General features: G+C 38.3%; 1 protein-coding gene across 1 annotated transcript in view; it reads right to left on the bottom strand.

The window, feature by feature from the left end:
* LOC146449107 (uncharacterized) overlaps positions 1-16311 on the bottom strand; it is a 41538-nt gene extending 25227 nt beyond the window's left edge. Inside the window, exons 1-10 of the mRNA XM_085102013.1 lie at positions 16201-16311; positions 13609-13680; positions 13051-13122; positions 12845-12946; positions 12463-12534; positions 11174-11245; positions 2135-2206; positions 1504-1575; positions 865-936; positions 372-443 (exon numbers count right to left, since the gene is read on the bottom strand). Coding sequence (XP_084958139.1) covers positions 372-443; positions 865-936; positions 1504-1575; positions 2135-2206; positions 11174-11245; positions 12463-12494 — 392 coding nt within the window. The 5' untranslated portion in view covers positions 12495-12534; positions 12845-12946; positions 13051-13122; positions 13609-13680; positions 16201-16311. The remainder of the gene's footprint in view (positions 1-371; positions 444-864; positions 937-1503; positions 1576-2134; positions 2207-11173; positions 11246-12462; positions 12535-12844; positions 12947-13050; positions 13123-13608; positions 13681-16200) is intronic.
* Between the last annotated feature and the right edge of the window lie 518 nt (positions 16312-16829).

Below are 16829 nucleotides of genomic sequence, written 5' to 3'. Positions count from 1 at the left end.
TCATCGCTTCACAAACATTTTCACAACGCCAAACGTTTGAGACCACATATACTCAGTCGCCCTTAAAGTAAAACCGTAAAACTTCTATATAACACATGTACAGAAATAGTTAACTTTCGGGGAGAATGTTTTATTTATCTATTTATTTTTTATTAGTATTTTTTTTTTTTGCACTAAGGAAAAATTGTGGTCCTAATGAAGCAATATCTCTGTTCCATATTGATTCTTTCTTACAAACAGGCTGGACAATTTTCTTAATTCCAAGTTTTGAGTGACACATTTCTTCAAAACGTAACACCATATGGTTCTGAACTGATGTTTTTAAAATCAAATGTTTCCCCTATACAAAAAAAAAATATTATGCTACTTACAGTTCATCCAGTTTTCTCAGATCTTTGAACAGTTTTTCGTCTAATGCCATGATATTGTTTTCATATAACCACCTAAGTTAAACAAACAGACAAAAATAAAATATCGCCAAATAAGTTCAAAAAACCTAGAGTAACCCTATATCATCGATCACACCAACTTCGGCGTGGCTTGCACATTGTTTACTAGCTCCCAAGAGACACATGTATGCAGCTTTGTCTTCAGTTACTTTTCCTTTTGTTTTTCGATAGACGTTGAGGCGTCCGTTACTGCGCTGATCTTAAATCAAACTATTTTAAAATAACGACCAGCTCGTCCCATTTCCCTGAAATGAGTCTTCGACTACTTATAAACAGACACTATTTAGTCTCATAGCTAGTAACTGCAATCAATATTAATGAGTATCAGATGTTGAGTTTAGAAATACGTGTCCATTGCCTAGTATGCTATGTGGGCAGCGGTTATACTATAATAAAGTACAGGCCATCCACTCACAGTTCATCTAAATCCTGTAATCCACGAAACAGATTGTCATTCAACACCGTTAAATTGTTGTTGTTCAAGCGCCTGTACCGACGACAAAAATATAGCAAAAGAAACGCTATGGGACGTAATTGTTATTTATTGACTAATTGGCAACACACTATGACAATAGCTGTTTCGACAAAGGTTGTCTAAAAAAGCGTAAAAGCGTACGCGATAAAGCCGAAAGGTAGTCTGGGAAGTACCCAATAGATTGCAACGAAAGCTCAGAATCCATAATGCCTCGACCGTACAGCAAAGCCTTAAGATGGTGGGCAGTATGGATTCTGAGCTTTCGTTGCAATCTATTGGGTATTTCCCAGGCTACCTTTCGGCATTATCGCGAACGCTTTGACGCTTTGTTTGGACCACCTTTGTGGAAACAGCTGTTTGTTCCAAAGAAGATTCCTTATGCTTCACAGCGCCACTTTTACATTAAGAACTGTAAAGTGCATAATGGTGTCACAAAGGTAAACAAAGTTTCCTCCACTTTTAAAAATTAGTTTTTAGATACAATCTAACGTTGTTCATTGCTAAAGGTTTACTTGTATATCAGCCATCCTCTACCATTGTCAGTTGTGAGAATTTAAAGACGAGAAGATTTCTACTTACAGCCGTATTAGTTGTGTGTTCTTGGTGAAGACATTTTTGGGCAGGTCTTGTAACTGGTTGTATTGTAGATACCTAAAAATGTGAATGCGGTTAGCGACATGGATGGAAGAAATGCAATCACGTGCACTGATGGGTATACAGAGTCAGGACACTATACCTTCCTAATACCAATCAAAGTCTTTGGTACTGTATAATTTCATGTGTGCCTTGGAATTAAACAGTACCAGACATTTCTTAATGGCCTCGAATGTCTTTAATTTACTCAATAAAATCATTAGTTTGGATTAGTAATCATAAGTTGTAATAAATAAATTAAAGTTAATAATAAAATTAAGTCTCAAGATTGAACTTGATAATCACAAACTAAACAAAAAATAACTGGAATAGAGCTATTTTCCGCAGTTCTAAGAACTTAAGTATCATTGCACATAGAAACACCAGTGTTAATTTTTGTGACCTTTTACGTGTGATTTTGTGAGATTTTGTGTCTTTGGCATTCTCATTGGCCTGTGCGTAAAATAATTGTTCTTGTAACAAATTTAGGTTTATCCATAACAGGCAGCAAACAACAGATGAAACCAGAAAGCATTTTCGTGTTCTCGGAACTGATTTTTTTTAATAAGGTACTTACAAGTACTTTAATTTCTTCAAGTTGTGAAACACACTCTCGTTCAACTGCGTCAGGTTGTTGTCGTCCAGAAGTCTGCGGTAATTACAAAGGGTTCAAATCAGATTAAATTTAAAACAATATTGCCATCTATCAGTGATAACGGGGTTATTTTACAAGCCACAAGTATTATTTGAATAGTAAGGAAAGGTAAATAAATTAAGAATCGAATGAGTCAGTGAGATAATGTGTTATTATAAATACACCTCTTCTTAAAGGAATATTTTAGGTGATGGGAAACTTTTAATAACATTATGTGGGAAAGAACTTCAGAGAGGAAGAAAAAGAAAACAGGGCACTTGGAGGATTTGACAATTACACCATTGACGGATAGAGGATGATGAAAATTCGCAACAAAATATTAAAATACGTATTTGTAATAGGTATTAGTCACCACCCTCCCCTCCGCTATTATGTTGTGTAGCTGAGTTAAATTTAGTTCAATCTAAAAAAGATTGGAATAAAACGTCAAGTAAAACATTGGCAGTTCAAGTTTTGTTTTAAATATATTTACATCGTTTTTAAAAAGCCACCATACTTTAAACTTCCCGAGGGAGCACGACAGTTCTCAGCTCTCTTTAATATAACCCCCCCACCCCCCTTTACCTCCTTCAATTTGTTCCGACATCCCTGACTACGCTGTCCTTCGCGCGAAAAGAAGCGCGTATTTATAAAGAAACACTACTGACACCACAAAAGCAAGCAGTTGTGGTACAGATGGTTTTTAAACCTCCTGCTACCCATTAGTCTCCTTCGCAGCCGCTCGGGCCGGAGTCACGCAACGCTCCCCGAGCGGCTGCGAAGGAGACTAGCTACCCATCTGTCTGTGACATCAAAGCGTTATTATATGTGCTACCGCGCTATGCAAATGTTTTTCATATATTTTTTTTCTTTGTTGTTTTGTATCGTTGTCACGTGCATGATAGAATGTAGCTCCTATTTCGTATGAATTCAGTTAGCGTCGTTGTAAATTTCGCATTTTTAGGCCCGGTTCAGACGCCGAACTTTTCATAAGCCGAACCTAATACCTCGAATTAAGTACATGAAAAGTTCGGCGTCTGAATCAGTTGAGAACGGTTGTTTCAATTTGGAACGACTCAGCCGTTCTTTTCGCCTGGCTTAGCCGGGAATTTCGGCTTTGGAACGGCTTTGATTCAGACATCGAACTTTTCATGAGACGAACCTAATGCATAAATTATTATAACGTATTTCAAATATAAAAGAAATAAAAAAAACCGCTGACGTTTAGATTGGTTTTGCTTTAAATAATTAATTAATTTCGGCTAATTAAGTTCGGTGTCGGAATCAAAAGGCGGGAATTTTCGTGATTTGGGCCGACCTTAATTTGAATTAAGGATACTTCCTGGGTTCGCGGGTGTCCTTTGGAAAAAAAATCGTACGCGCGCAAGTTTTTATAAACCTCTAACAAACTATATATCATTATAAAGCTTAATAAATGTAGTTTTCTATAAAAAATATAATTGAGCGATCTTTTCCTTTTTTAAGTGCCAGGAGCGAGTAGAACCTCGAATCGACCGATGGTCGTTCCATTGAATTAATCGATTATCGAACGCCGCGCGAAGAACGAAATCGCTGCACAGTGTTATTCACAAGGCATCAATCAACAAAAAGGTGTCAGGCTTTTTCGAAATTCTGATTGGTTATTTAGATATCCACGTCTAAAGTTTGAGTAGCAAAAAATATTTGAGTCGTGTTGCGTAAACAGTCGCCCCGGGAAAAATATTTTGAAATTCAAAATTCCCTGACACCTTTTTGTTTGCCATTATTCCTCGAATCTTCTGGCCAAATTTCACGACAATCCGTCAAAACCACATACCCTATTAATTCGTTCAAAGTCGACATACTCTGCCAAAATTCAAGTGCGAGTTTTTGCTCGATAAAGGTTTGCAAGAAAAACAAGCCTCCACAGGAGATTATGACACCTCATTAGGTGGCGAGCCAATCGAGCAACAGGACCCCATGGCGTCAACAACAATAGCACAGAATTTCGCGGAAAAAGTATCGCGTTGCAGACACGTTTTAGACTCCGCTGTTGTGATCGAGCGAGATGGGGAAAGTGGCGAAAGGAAAACGTAAAAATCAACCAGGAAAACGGGGAAAAACCAAGGCTAACGAAACCAGAAGCGCGTCAGCAGAGAGTTTGCCAAACTGTGCACTCCTCGGAGGAGTGCACTGATAACAGAGATGAAATCTATTGGGTGGGTTGTTCGTTTTGATTGCGTGTAATGTAATTTACGCTTCAACCCGGGCGCTTCAAGATAAAGTGATTATTCATTTCGTATCGAAGGAAATGTATAATGAAAGAAAATCGCATTTTTACTGTTATTTAGGTACGATGGTGATTTCTTCGTAAGAAATATTCAAGATAGCGTGGAGCGGAGCAAAAAGCAAGAGAAAGGGCCACGCAGAACGCGCTATCTCCAGTATTACACGTGGGCTGATACGCTTCTGTTGAGTTCTATTTCATCGGTCTAATTCTTGCTGATTTTATTCCAATGTTTCATTACAAACGCGCAGTAAAATGTTATTTGGTTTTATCTCGCTGCAGGAGAAAGAAATCGGCCCAGAGGATGCAGAATATGATATTTGATATTTTCACAGGACGCTTGCAAAGTTACCCTGTAGGACTTTTGCACGGCAATCGACCTCTGTGTACTTGATCCAATAACAGTGGATTAATTTGAAGGCCGCTGCTCCAGTTCTTCGTGATCAACTTCGACAGAACCTTCAACGTCGACTAGAGTTTCTTGGTCGAACCAAGAGCCTTTGTTGCTCTCTGCAAGATCACGTTTTCGGATGATCTTCTCTGAAACCTATCTTTCCCTTTTTCTTAGGCCCTGGCTTCTTCCGGGATTTTATCCACAGGCTCTTTTCGTTTTTTGATGACTTTTCCATGTGGGAAGCGCCGGCAAAGAATAGAAAATTCGAAGTGAGAAATTTTCTGCAGGCGAGATGTAAACAAAATATGCTTATTTCCGAAATACGAGCTCCCGGATGAAGCGTTTGCCGCGAAAATTCCTCTGGGGCGTCTCGCACTAAGGAGATTATGACACCTTTTTTATTTATTTACTTTTAGATGGAAATACGTTTTCCTAAATATCTCGCGCGCTTTTTAATATTTTTCAATTTTTTTTTTTCAGTAAATGTTAGATAAAATCCCCAAATTCTATTTGGTCGAAAAAAATGTTTTTTCCCTTTTTTACCCTATCGAACCCAGGAAGTACCCTTAAGTTCGGCTCATGAAACTGAGTTCGGCGTCTGAACTGGGCCTTAGTCTACCACGGTACTTGGCGTTGTAGCGTATCGTCGCAAAGCTTCTGTATTTGGCGTCGTATCCTTACGCTTTTGGACGTACTTGTATGAAGAATCACCGATAAGGTTCGTTTTTATTCTTATGTTTCATTTTATTTTGTATCGTTCCTTACTATTATGGTATTTTTCTTTTAGAACTGTCACGCTGGGACGGGCTCGATTATCTTGTCTTGTATCTTGTGTCTTATGGCGTTACTCCAGTAAATAAAACTTTACGTGGTGAGCGCTTGTTGATTTAGCGGCTAAAGTATGATGAAGCAGATAACAGGCGCGACCACCAAAATACAAAAGAAAGATATAGGAGCGGTATTTCATACTACACCTCCACTAGGGTTATATCAAAATTTACTTAAAATGGAAAGTCCTCTGCATCATGATGACATATTTGTTCACGTTTCTTTCTCAGTGGTTTATATTTCCACGCGGGATCCGTGCATCTGCTTATATTTGTTTTGTTTTTTTTTGAAGTATGATAATGCCATATTTTAATCCCGGCCGAGCAAAACCGTTTTGCAGTCGGTGAGATAACCTGTAAATAGGCTCCCAAGTGGGATATAGGGCGAAGAGAAAAATGGAGCTTGGTCTTGGTTGCCCCAGACCGGTGCGAGTCCCAGGGTTTTTGGCTTTGATTTACCAGCAGCTGCGAATTAAAACTGGACACAGTAGCAGCCCTTATCTTGTTTAATATTGTGATGTAGAGGTGGCCTCTCCTATAAGCTTGGTGGTTTCCTGAGGTCTCCTCGCCTAACAACCTGCGGTATATTTTTAATAATTTGTTATACACATAAAGGCAAATAAATGATGATGATGATGATGATGATGATGATGATGATGGTGATGATGATAACTGCTTCGCAAACGTCATTGCAAGAACACTGACGGGTGATTTGATACCAGCGTTATCAAACTCTATTTTTCATTTAATTTTGGTGTTGGGTACGCATTACCTAGATGTAAATTGATTAATAACTGAGAAATAGTTAAATTTGGCAGCGGCAATTTTTAAGAGGCTAATTCTTAGGAGCAGAATTTCATTGGTTTATTTTTAATGGATTTAGAAACAGTGAAGCATTACTACCATTACTACCATGGTCATTTAGTATGTTTCAACAAGTACTAATTTTTTTGTTAAAATAGCAATGTGAGTGAATTCCAATTGTCTGCAAAATTGGAATTTAGTAATGAGAAGATGAGCAGTGGATGAGCAGTTCCCTCTTGTTTTATCTTGCTCGCAATATTTTCTTCGCCTTTGTTATCCGGGCGCATCGCAATTTTCTTTGCACCTATCCCCACAAACAGGCGATGAGATGTATTTATTACGATCAAAAATTTAACTTTGTAAATAGTCTGAAAATTGGGTAACTTTTCCAAGGAGAGTTTTCGTGGTGAATATGATATCTTTTGGTCTCCCAAACTCCATTATAAATAAAGAAATAATAGGAATTAATCAAAAACAGTCTGCCAGTATTGTAAACTCCAAGGAGCAGTAACATCCAGCCGGATATGTCAATGCCCATTTTCTCACTGAACCAAGTGTACCTCTTTACAATGATACCCAGGTGTAATGAATGCGTGGCTGTGCACCTGGTTAACCTGTTCTGTGAAAGCTTTAACCAGTCACCGTTTACAACTCGAAGTATAACTTGGCTACTGGAAAAGTCTGTGAGTACTTTTTCAAATGACCCCCCTCCCCCCCTCATTTGGCTTAGTATCACAGTAAATTATTGCTGGTTGCATGCCATTGGTGTTGCTCTTGCTGATTATATGCCAACTGCATTTTATAGTGTTGAACGCCAAAGCAGTTCAGCAAAATGTTCGGATGAGTTCTTGAATTTTTCATCTATTATGATTTTGATACGGTGTTTTCCAATTGGAATTTGTCTGCCAGAGATGTTTTATTTAACTTTTCTTTTGTTGTAGTCATCCTTTCCTTTCATGTCTTTTGCTTTGGCATTTAGGTCTTGTCAAGGAAAGTGGGACTACCAGTTTCAAATATTATTTTGGCGAGCAATGTTTTTGCAAGGTCCATAGAAGCTTGTGTTAGTAGTGATCTCATTATAATTGCCCTCGTTAGGTTACCTGTGCAAGAAGTCCCTAATTTGTAAATAAAGGGTTCCCGAATGTTACATCCAACAAGAAGCATGAGATAAAAGTTTGTATTCTAGAGTTAGATAATCTGATATTTTTATCCTCGATCATGAGCGCCGGTATCGAAATTCAACAGGTTATGGTCCCATTAGAGAACATCTTTCAGGATTTGGAAGGCTTCTTCTCGATAGAGATGAACGTAAATATGAACGGTCGGAAGTTAAATTTTCTTGGACACATGCGATTGCTTATACTGAAAGACACCATGTAAGCAGAGACCGAGGAAGGCCTTAGTGCAACTTAGAACGGAGAAGCTTTCGCCAAACTGATTCAGTTTCTCGATGATAAAAGTCTTTCCCTCGTCATGGGATATGCTGTAGACGATGGAGGAAAAACGTTGAATCGAAGATGTTAAGAGCCCATTATGCTGGTACGGGCAAGCCAAGAGTCATCGCATTGTATGCTGAACTGACGTCGCTAGTAAAGGCAAATGAATCTGTGACTGACTATGTTATAACAACAGAGACTGCTGCTCGGCAGTCCTTAGAAGCGCAGGAGAAACCGCGACTGGTGGTCTTCTTATAGCCATGGTATTGAAGCGTTTTCCAGATGATTACAAACCGTTTCTTGTTGTTATTACACAAAGCGAGAAACAGCAAACATTCAGTAAGTTCATAGTCGCATTACAAGGTTTCCAAGACACAGAAGGAGCTAAAACAGCCGCCGGAGATGACTCAATTATGAAGGCTACGAATAACCACACTAAGCCTAACCAAAATGCGAAGGAAACCAAGAATGGTATCACCCCTGTTACAAACGTGGCTAATCAGGTCATATTGAATGCTAGTGTAAGAGAAAAAAAGCTAAGACTGGACACTTGTGTAGCACTTGTCGTAGTAAGTCACACAGTGCAGAACGCGTCGTCGCATGGCGAAGAACAGAGTAGACATGTACAAGATGTGAAACTGCAGATGATTCACATGATGAAGTACTAGAATACTTCTCCCCATTTGAAACCAACACTCATGCAGGCGAAGCAAATTCAAGAAAACCTAACACATTGCCGGAAGAAGAAGGCACATCATTGCTGATGAATCCAAGTTAGCCAAGTTTGACAACACGTTCAAACCGGATAAACACTACATTGAACTAGCAAATGGATTACGATCAGACAATGTTGCGCTCAAGAGAGGAGCCGTGAAAATGACCAGCAAGGATTCAACTGGAACACACTTCACGGCGACTCTAATGAACGTTTTTTTACATTTTATCGTATCGATCCTCAAGATATCTTTTTTGTCCAAGCTGCAACCGAGAGGGGTGCTAGTGTTACTTTCTAGCCGGATTCTGCTGAACTGATCTAGAAGGACGTTACTAAATTTAACATTGAGAAACATGGTACATTGTATTATGTAAGCACATATGATGATTTGATTGATTCTGATTCTGCCAGCTACCACATGTGGTCTGAAGGACTGGCAAGAAATTCTGGGACACTGTAATTATGAGGACATTCTGAAATTAGGACATGCAGTAGATCGCATCTAGTTTAGTCAGAAAAACACCAGTAGACCTAGCGATTGCGAGGTTTGTGTACCAGGGAAACTGACGCACAGTAGAAATAGGAAACCTGGTGCGTGCCGACTGAATCATTGGAATAAATTAGTCTATGCTAACCTTGCTGGACCTGTTGATCCAGCCTCTAGAGAAGGTTATAGAGATTATTTAGCATTCACTGACGATTTCTGAAGAAATGAAGAAAGAATGAGAGTGACACCGTAGCTGCCACAGTGAGATTTCTAGCGGACTCGGCCCCATTTGGTAAGGTCAAATGCGTATGGTCTGACAACGGCGGGTAATTTACATCCGACACGAGTTCTAGTCTCTTCTCAGAAATAACCAGATAAGGCAGGATACTTCTGCGCCTTATTCCCCTGACCAAAATGAGGCTGCTGAGCGCCACTGGAGAACTCTGTTTGAGATGGGTAGATACAGAGCAGTTCAAGTAAAGAGTTTTGGACATATGCAGTCATGGCAGCTGCATACATGCAAAATAGGTGCTCTAACAATCGTCTGTAGTAAACACCCTATTCTGCTTTGACAGGCTGCAAGCCTAACTTGTGGGGTTTTTGGCTCTGAGTGCTATGCTTACAGGCGGAAGAAGCAGAAATTAGACCAAAGGAATTTTCGTCAGGTATGGCAAGGGGACCCCGTCTTACTTAGTGTATTTCGCAGATATTGGCAAAGTATTGAAATACATGCAAAAGTTCCTTATTTGTAAAAAGAAAGTTCCCGGATATTACATCCAGAAGATGGCATGGCGTGAAAGTTTGTATTCTAGTGCTGGACAATCCGATTGTTTTCTTCCATCATGAACTCCGAGCCACTGAGTACTGCCGCTCAGGAACAAAGTAAAATTAGATTTTACTGTCAGATTAGTAAAATATTGTTAATGGAACGTGGCTCGCGTGCGCTACTTGTTCTCACAAGCTACTCATGGCGGATCGCTTTCAGTGGAGCTACTGCGTAGTCATGCTTCCAAGGTCAGCGCAATCAATAGTTTCGTGGTAGCTTAGCTCACAACATTATGGTTTTGTCGTCCTTAGCTTACTGTAACATTTATTTGCATTGGTCGAAAGTATTAAGGCCTCATTCATAACTTGATAAGTACACGTGTAAACCCAAGCCGCTGTATAGTACAGCTTAAACTACTGGCTAAGTAAGCAGACACTGTCTAGCTATAAAATCCCAAGCAAACTGTTAAAGGTTCAATTCGTAGTTCTGTTGTACAGTGTAGTCAGTATTTGCTCTTAATTTGTCAAAAGTTCTTTCCCTCCTACCCTCCCATTGGGGATGGGCTATTTGCGTTCCTTGCTTTAATAAACTAGGGTCACTAGCGCGTGGTGCGCTTAAGTCTGCGCAGCGACTTCCCCCAAGCTTGTTCGCATCTTTGCTTTTGTTTATCGCATGCTAACCAATACTCTTGTCCGATCCAACACGTGCTGTCTGCCATTCAGCTCGTAGTGCTGGGGGGATAAGTGAGGTTGTTTTTGTGACGCAAACCGGAAGTCGCATTGACTAACATACTGCAAGGCAGTGTTCCCCTCAATAACGCCATTTTGAGTCGTTATCTTTTTTGTTAAGTATTTCGCGCATTCCTTTAGTGCATATCGCTGTCGCGATACGTTCATCGGGAACAGTGACATTAAATATTTTAAAGAGGAATTCCCCCTTAAACAAGATAAGTTATGCGTAGAAAACATTTTGTAGCTAGAATGAATTTTCGAAAGCAAAACTGGCAGTAGTTCAGCGATCAGTCATTTCAGTTCCAAGTCTTTTCACACTGTATTGTATCCTGCTTGTTTTCATCACGTGTCCAGGGGTAAACAGAAAAAAAAAGATAATATTAAATATGTAAACTTTCACAAACGTCCATATGATTATGTGTTCAAATCTTGATATCGAAGACTTGTGGTAGTCACAGGCAAAAGACCGTTTCATTTTGCTTTTAAGAGCCTCATATTTCACAGTATTCTTTCAAGGACAAACTTCATTTTCTTCAGCTAAATAAGCCTCACTTACAGAGTATCCAGCTCAGGATTGTTGTCAAATATCCCAGGAGGCAATTCTCGTAGCTCGTTACCTTCCAACCATCTATACAAAACAAAAAGGACAAGGTTGCAGTAAGGTCCATAAACCTTAGTGTATTTGGAGTTGGAATATCTGATGAAGGATGGGAGTGTCTGAAAGAGTTGTTGCATCTGGCGCCTATCGAACCTGCTTTGCTTTTGCAAACAGTGCTGTAAGAGCTACTTTCTTTAAAAAAAAAAACATACAAGTAACTGATGGAATGAGAAATACACCTCGGAGATAATGTTTTGTACATTTAACTGTTCTAGTTCAGCAGCTTTTATGTAAAGTTAATTGTCGCATTGCTCCTATCGATATTAGAAGAACGTTAATTAAAAAGTGATAAACAACAGGCATAGGTGGTAATCTGAGCCTTTCTTTTCGTTCAACCTTTTTCTAATTAAGGACTATTCCATGTCATTTTTGTCCAATCAAGCCAGAGTTAATAAAAGGCAATGGTTATGAAGCCTGAAAAACTTCTTTGCTCTTTGTCTTTGTTAGCATTTTTGGGCTTGACCGTGCACAGACGAGAATAGATTTTAAAATGTGTTGGAGCAACTAACCAATAGAAACGTTCATGTTAAGATATTTAACTGTCGTGTAAACATTTAAACAAAGGATTGTGCACAGTCGCCGCCCTTTTAACATAAATTGTAGCACCATTGTTCTCATGGCAATGTTTCATAACCAGTCCGTCAATTACCTTTCATTAAGCAAGAGTTTTTCATTGAGCTTGGGTGTCTATTGTTTGTCATTCGCCGCCACATTATTAGTACCGTAAAGTAAAAACCTCTGAAGATGTCCTGATCGTTACATTGGGGAAAAAGGTTACGCATTGTTAAAAATGCATTATATTTTTGATGTTTATATTTTGTTAATTTTGGAAAGTTAGGACTATAAACGTGGCGTAAATTTGGTTTTGCATGCCTCGCCAGGAGTTGAGAAATGTATTTTCGTCGTTTGTTTGTTTGTCTTTTTGTTAATCATGACCAAAATTTACCCTTGAAACGAAACCCTGCCCAAAGGTTTTCTAGAAAATTCTCGGGATCATAATAAAAAAAAAACACAACAAAATTAGGAAGAAAGACATCGAATAATAAAAACCAAAGAGTAGTAGTTAAATCAGAAAGACTTGTTCGTTTTTTTTGACGCTGATTAGGCATCTTATTGATGGTACTGTCTCCGTCCCGCTTGTGTTCATAAGAATTAATTTTCTGTAATGTAGGAAGAGCCTCACTTACAGAGTCGTCAAATTGGTATTGTTGTCAAACATTCCTCGCGACAAGTTCCTCAATTCGTTGTTAGACAAGAACCTGTCAAAAATATGTATTTCAGTCTGAGCAGGGAAAATATGTTGCTTTTTTATTTATTGTGTTTAGCTAAAGAAGAATTACTAAGAACATCCACTTAACAAAAATTTTCTGATCATAAGCATCTACAGTCAAAATACCTAAGTTTGTTTCAGATTAACGGTTTTGAGTTACAATCAGCCATGATACCGATTGTTTCAAGGCTCTTATTATTGTCAATGAAAAAAAGGAAAAAAAATCTGTTAAACTCATTGCAAAAAACGCAAGTTTATACACTTTGAATTAGATAAGAAATCTTTGAAGGTTTACTTACAGACCCCACAGGTCGGCTTTATCATCAAGGTATTCTGGAGGCACATTCCCTTCACCATATCGCCTCACTAAATAGTCATATAAGTCGTCCCCAGGACGTAAGCTATCAAGATATAATCGGAAGACGATCAGTGCGGTTGTTGCTAATTATTAATATTAGCAATTATTCAGGGATCATTTTAAAGATAAAAGGGTATTTTCACTTACAGCCGTCCCAGGTCAGTGTTATTACCAAAAACACCTGCAGGCAAGTCCACTAGCTGGTTGTTATTCAAGTTCCTATCATAGATATAATCTTAAATTGAATGCAGTTGTTTCCAAGTGTAAATTTTCTAAACAGATGCCATCAGCTTTTCTTTTTAGATTAGTTGTCTGCTTTTTTTGACAGTAGCAAATGAATAGAATTAAATAATAAAAATAAAGTAACGTTTCTCATAAGTAACTTTACGAATATCGTTTCTTTCTGATGAAGAACATTGTTTGTTTCGCAAAAAAGCAAAATTTTGAACTTCCTGTGTTTTCTCAGTTAACACAGTCTTTTGATCTTTTATTTTTATATTCTTCTTATTTCTTTAGCCATAAACTGGAGCAACAACGTTAAACAGCCAGAATAGTATCAAATGCCAGTTGTTGTTGTTTTTTTTTTATTTATTGCATGACTAGTCATTTTGTAACAACGCACCTGTTATTCAGAGAAGAAAATAATAATAATAATAATAATAATAATAATAATAATAATAATAATAATAATAATAAATTACTCACAGGCTTCTCAGCTGGATATTGCGGTCAAAAATACCCGAAGGCAAGGTCCTCAGTTCATTGTCACCCAAGTTTCTAAACACAAACAAATTAAGCTTCTAACCAATACAACTGATTGATACTATGAAACGGCTTCCTAAATAACCGATAACCTTTATTTGGCACGAAAACATAATTGTGGTCATTTTATGTTCCGAGAACTGAAACAGCTTTCCAGAGTGAGGCTCGAAGAAAACTGACTACGAGGTTCAAGAGAAACACATGATGTCCGGGGACTAATATCCGTGCAGGTTCTTAAAGCGAAATAAAATTAATTTGCTAATTGTCTTTAAAACCTGATTATTTTCAATGACAGCATTCACAGGATCCTTACTGTCAGACCGGGTAGGTTGTTTGTCTTTTAATATTTTCCACCACAGTAACCACAAGCTTGTCGTTTTCCTCGTCTGTGTCAACTGGAATTGAAAACCCCCCACCATCACGAAATTTTTAACAAAATTTTTCCATGAAATTGACGCAACTGAACTGATTTATAAAGTGTTAAATTATCTCTTGGGAAATTTTGCAAATATGTCATTTACAAAGTAACATACCCTTAAACTGTTTTCCCAGTTTGCTATTTGTCAATCTCTTTTGGGTTATTATGTACCAGTCAAATGGAAGCTTCAACATTCCACCCAGGCAATGCCCCCGAGCATTTAAATTTTTTGAAAATTAGTGTTCAAATTTCCCCCCTCTCCAGTCCAAATAGCTGTTCAAATACCCCACCACGGGGAAATAAGCCATATAGAGGATATTACATGGCCGCGCGAAGATACGAAATTTTTCTTCGAGTGTTAAAAAAATATTTCACTCGTTCGCTGCGCTCATTCGTGAAATATTTTTCAACATGAGAAGAGAAATTTCGTATCTCTAAGCGACCATGTAATTTTCTTTTTACAACATAAAATCCTCACAATACAACAAAATATGCTTTCTTCTTTATTTCAAAAACTAAGGTTTGATATTGAGTACATAAGCTTACAGTCAGTTGTTTATTTGTGTCAATCCTAAACCAGGCCGAGTTATGTCGATACAAAGTAAGACTTACTTTAAGCGAAAAGGCCACAAACAAAATATATATAAATAGAAAACGTATAAACAGGTAGGTCCCTGGTATAGGTAATGGCATATTAAATATGGTTTGAAATTTGGCTTACAGTAACAAGTAAATCTGAACATATTGTTCTATTAAGCTTACTGCTTTCATCGCTGCTTTCAAATACCCTCACACAACTCGACGTCGTACGCAGTTTTCTTCTTTGTATTCGTATTTTCTTGTTCTTCTACGAATTCGATCAGTTTCTTATCTGTGATCTCGACAAATCTGCTTATGCTTGTCTCCATTTTAGAAGAAACTTAACTTCGACTCGCGAAAAGACTAACTCAAAAACTCCCAAAAGACCAAACGACAGCCAAACGGCGGAAAATCCTTCGGAAAACCACCAGTGCTTGACAGCACACGAAAATACTGCGAGCTGATTGGTCAAAAATGGTCTGACACAAGTGTTGATAAAAATGATATCGCCACTGGCGGGATAGCGATTTATCGATTTCGTAACACTTGATAAACCACTTAATTTTATATAATAATCGATATCTATTTTATATAGTTTTATGCGATATACAATATTGTACATGGAGATCAAAATTTCTCAGTTCTACAGTAAATAATAACCGAGGGCGCCTCCAGTGTTTTATTGCACGTGGTGACTCAAGTTTCACATGCACATGGATGAATTTTGAATCAGAAACGCCTTCAGTTCTCGAACCAAAGTTTAAATTAACAGCAAATGATTCGCATCCGATGTAGTAAGAACTGAGAAAACACTGTGAGCATACCTGAAATACGAACACGATATGCCAAACATCGTAGACTAAACCCAGATTATTTAAGCCTTTATTATCAATTGTATCTTGTGCCCAGCGGCGCCGCATGAAGCCACAACCCTTCCCTTAAACAGGAAGTTCCGAGGTAAAAGGGGCCTGGCCAGACCATTCTCACCTTCAGTTGTCAATCAACCATCAGAGCGTAAACAACTAACAAACAACATGTGCCTTTTTCATCGGCTTTTACCCGTAAAATTGGCTTAGTTTTTAGAATAACCCTTGTGAGACAAATAAGAACTTGATATCTTACATTGCTGTGGTGATATTATAAAATTTTGAGGCATATTTTTCAGTGGACGCTTGAGTCAACAACTTGCCACGACTGAACAGTGCCTAAATTTGCATCTCTCGCCCGCAAAGGTGTGAAATGAAGGAGGGGCTTGCCCTTTTAGAGCGGAATTTCTTGTTTAAAAATCAGACAAAATTGACATGTCGACCTCCGCCATAACTTGTGGGGGGGCCCACTAACTTATCATGCTTTGTGCACGCACTTAGGCACGTCACATGACATCAAGGCTAGGGTTCAAATTCCCCACCCCTTATGCATGAGGATCAAATTTCCCATCCCCCGGGAAGGCAAAGGGGTCAAATGCCCGGGGTATGCCCGGGGGGGGATGTTGAAGCTTCGATTTGACAGGTACATCAGCGATAGTTCTAGGTACTCACATCACAGCCAGGTCTGCGTTATGATCGAAAATTCCTTCAGGGAACGACTTTAAATCGTTGTTATTTAACTTCCTACCAAACAAAAATCAGCATGAGACCATTGCATTACTTCTCTGTAACAAGAAGCTAAACTGCGGTAACAGATTCCTTCAGAATCCAGATCCACCCGACAGTTTTGAATAAACAAGGTTAAAAGGCGAGTGCAAGAATAGTAATCATTGCAGAACCAAGGTTTGGTTTTTAACAAATTTAATGAAGAAGATACAATATTTCAACTGTATTCCAGAGTCATAATCATGTCGTGTCACAAGGATGTTACACTAGCAGTGTTTATACCTAAGATAATTAGCATACGGTACACAATGAATAAAGTTATTAGAACAAGTCTAATTCTCTGGAGGCTTCAAGGCCTTCATTAATTAATTAATTGTAGACTTTAAGTTCTTTATGCAGAAAGCTTCGACAAAACCAAGCTGTGACCGATTGTCATTACGATCTATAATTTCACAGTTATTATGAACTGCCTGGTAAATACGGTCAAACAGACATCAATAGAACAATTGGTGGAATCAGGCAAGCCAAAAAAAAAAATAATAATTCTTTAAATCTATCACAATTAAAAAGTGTCT

The sequence above is a fragment of the Pavona decussata genome, unplaced genomic scaffold, assembly GCF_977016875.1.
Source record: "Pavona decussata unplaced genomic scaffold, jaPavDecu1.1 SCAFFOLD_641, whole genome shotgun sequence".
Classification (NCBI taxonomy): Eukaryota; Metazoa; Cnidaria; class Anthozoa; order Scleractinia; family Agariciidae; genus Pavona; species Pavona decussata.
Note: the sequence above shows the minus strand (reverse complement) of the source record. Positions and strands in the feature narration are given on the sequence as shown.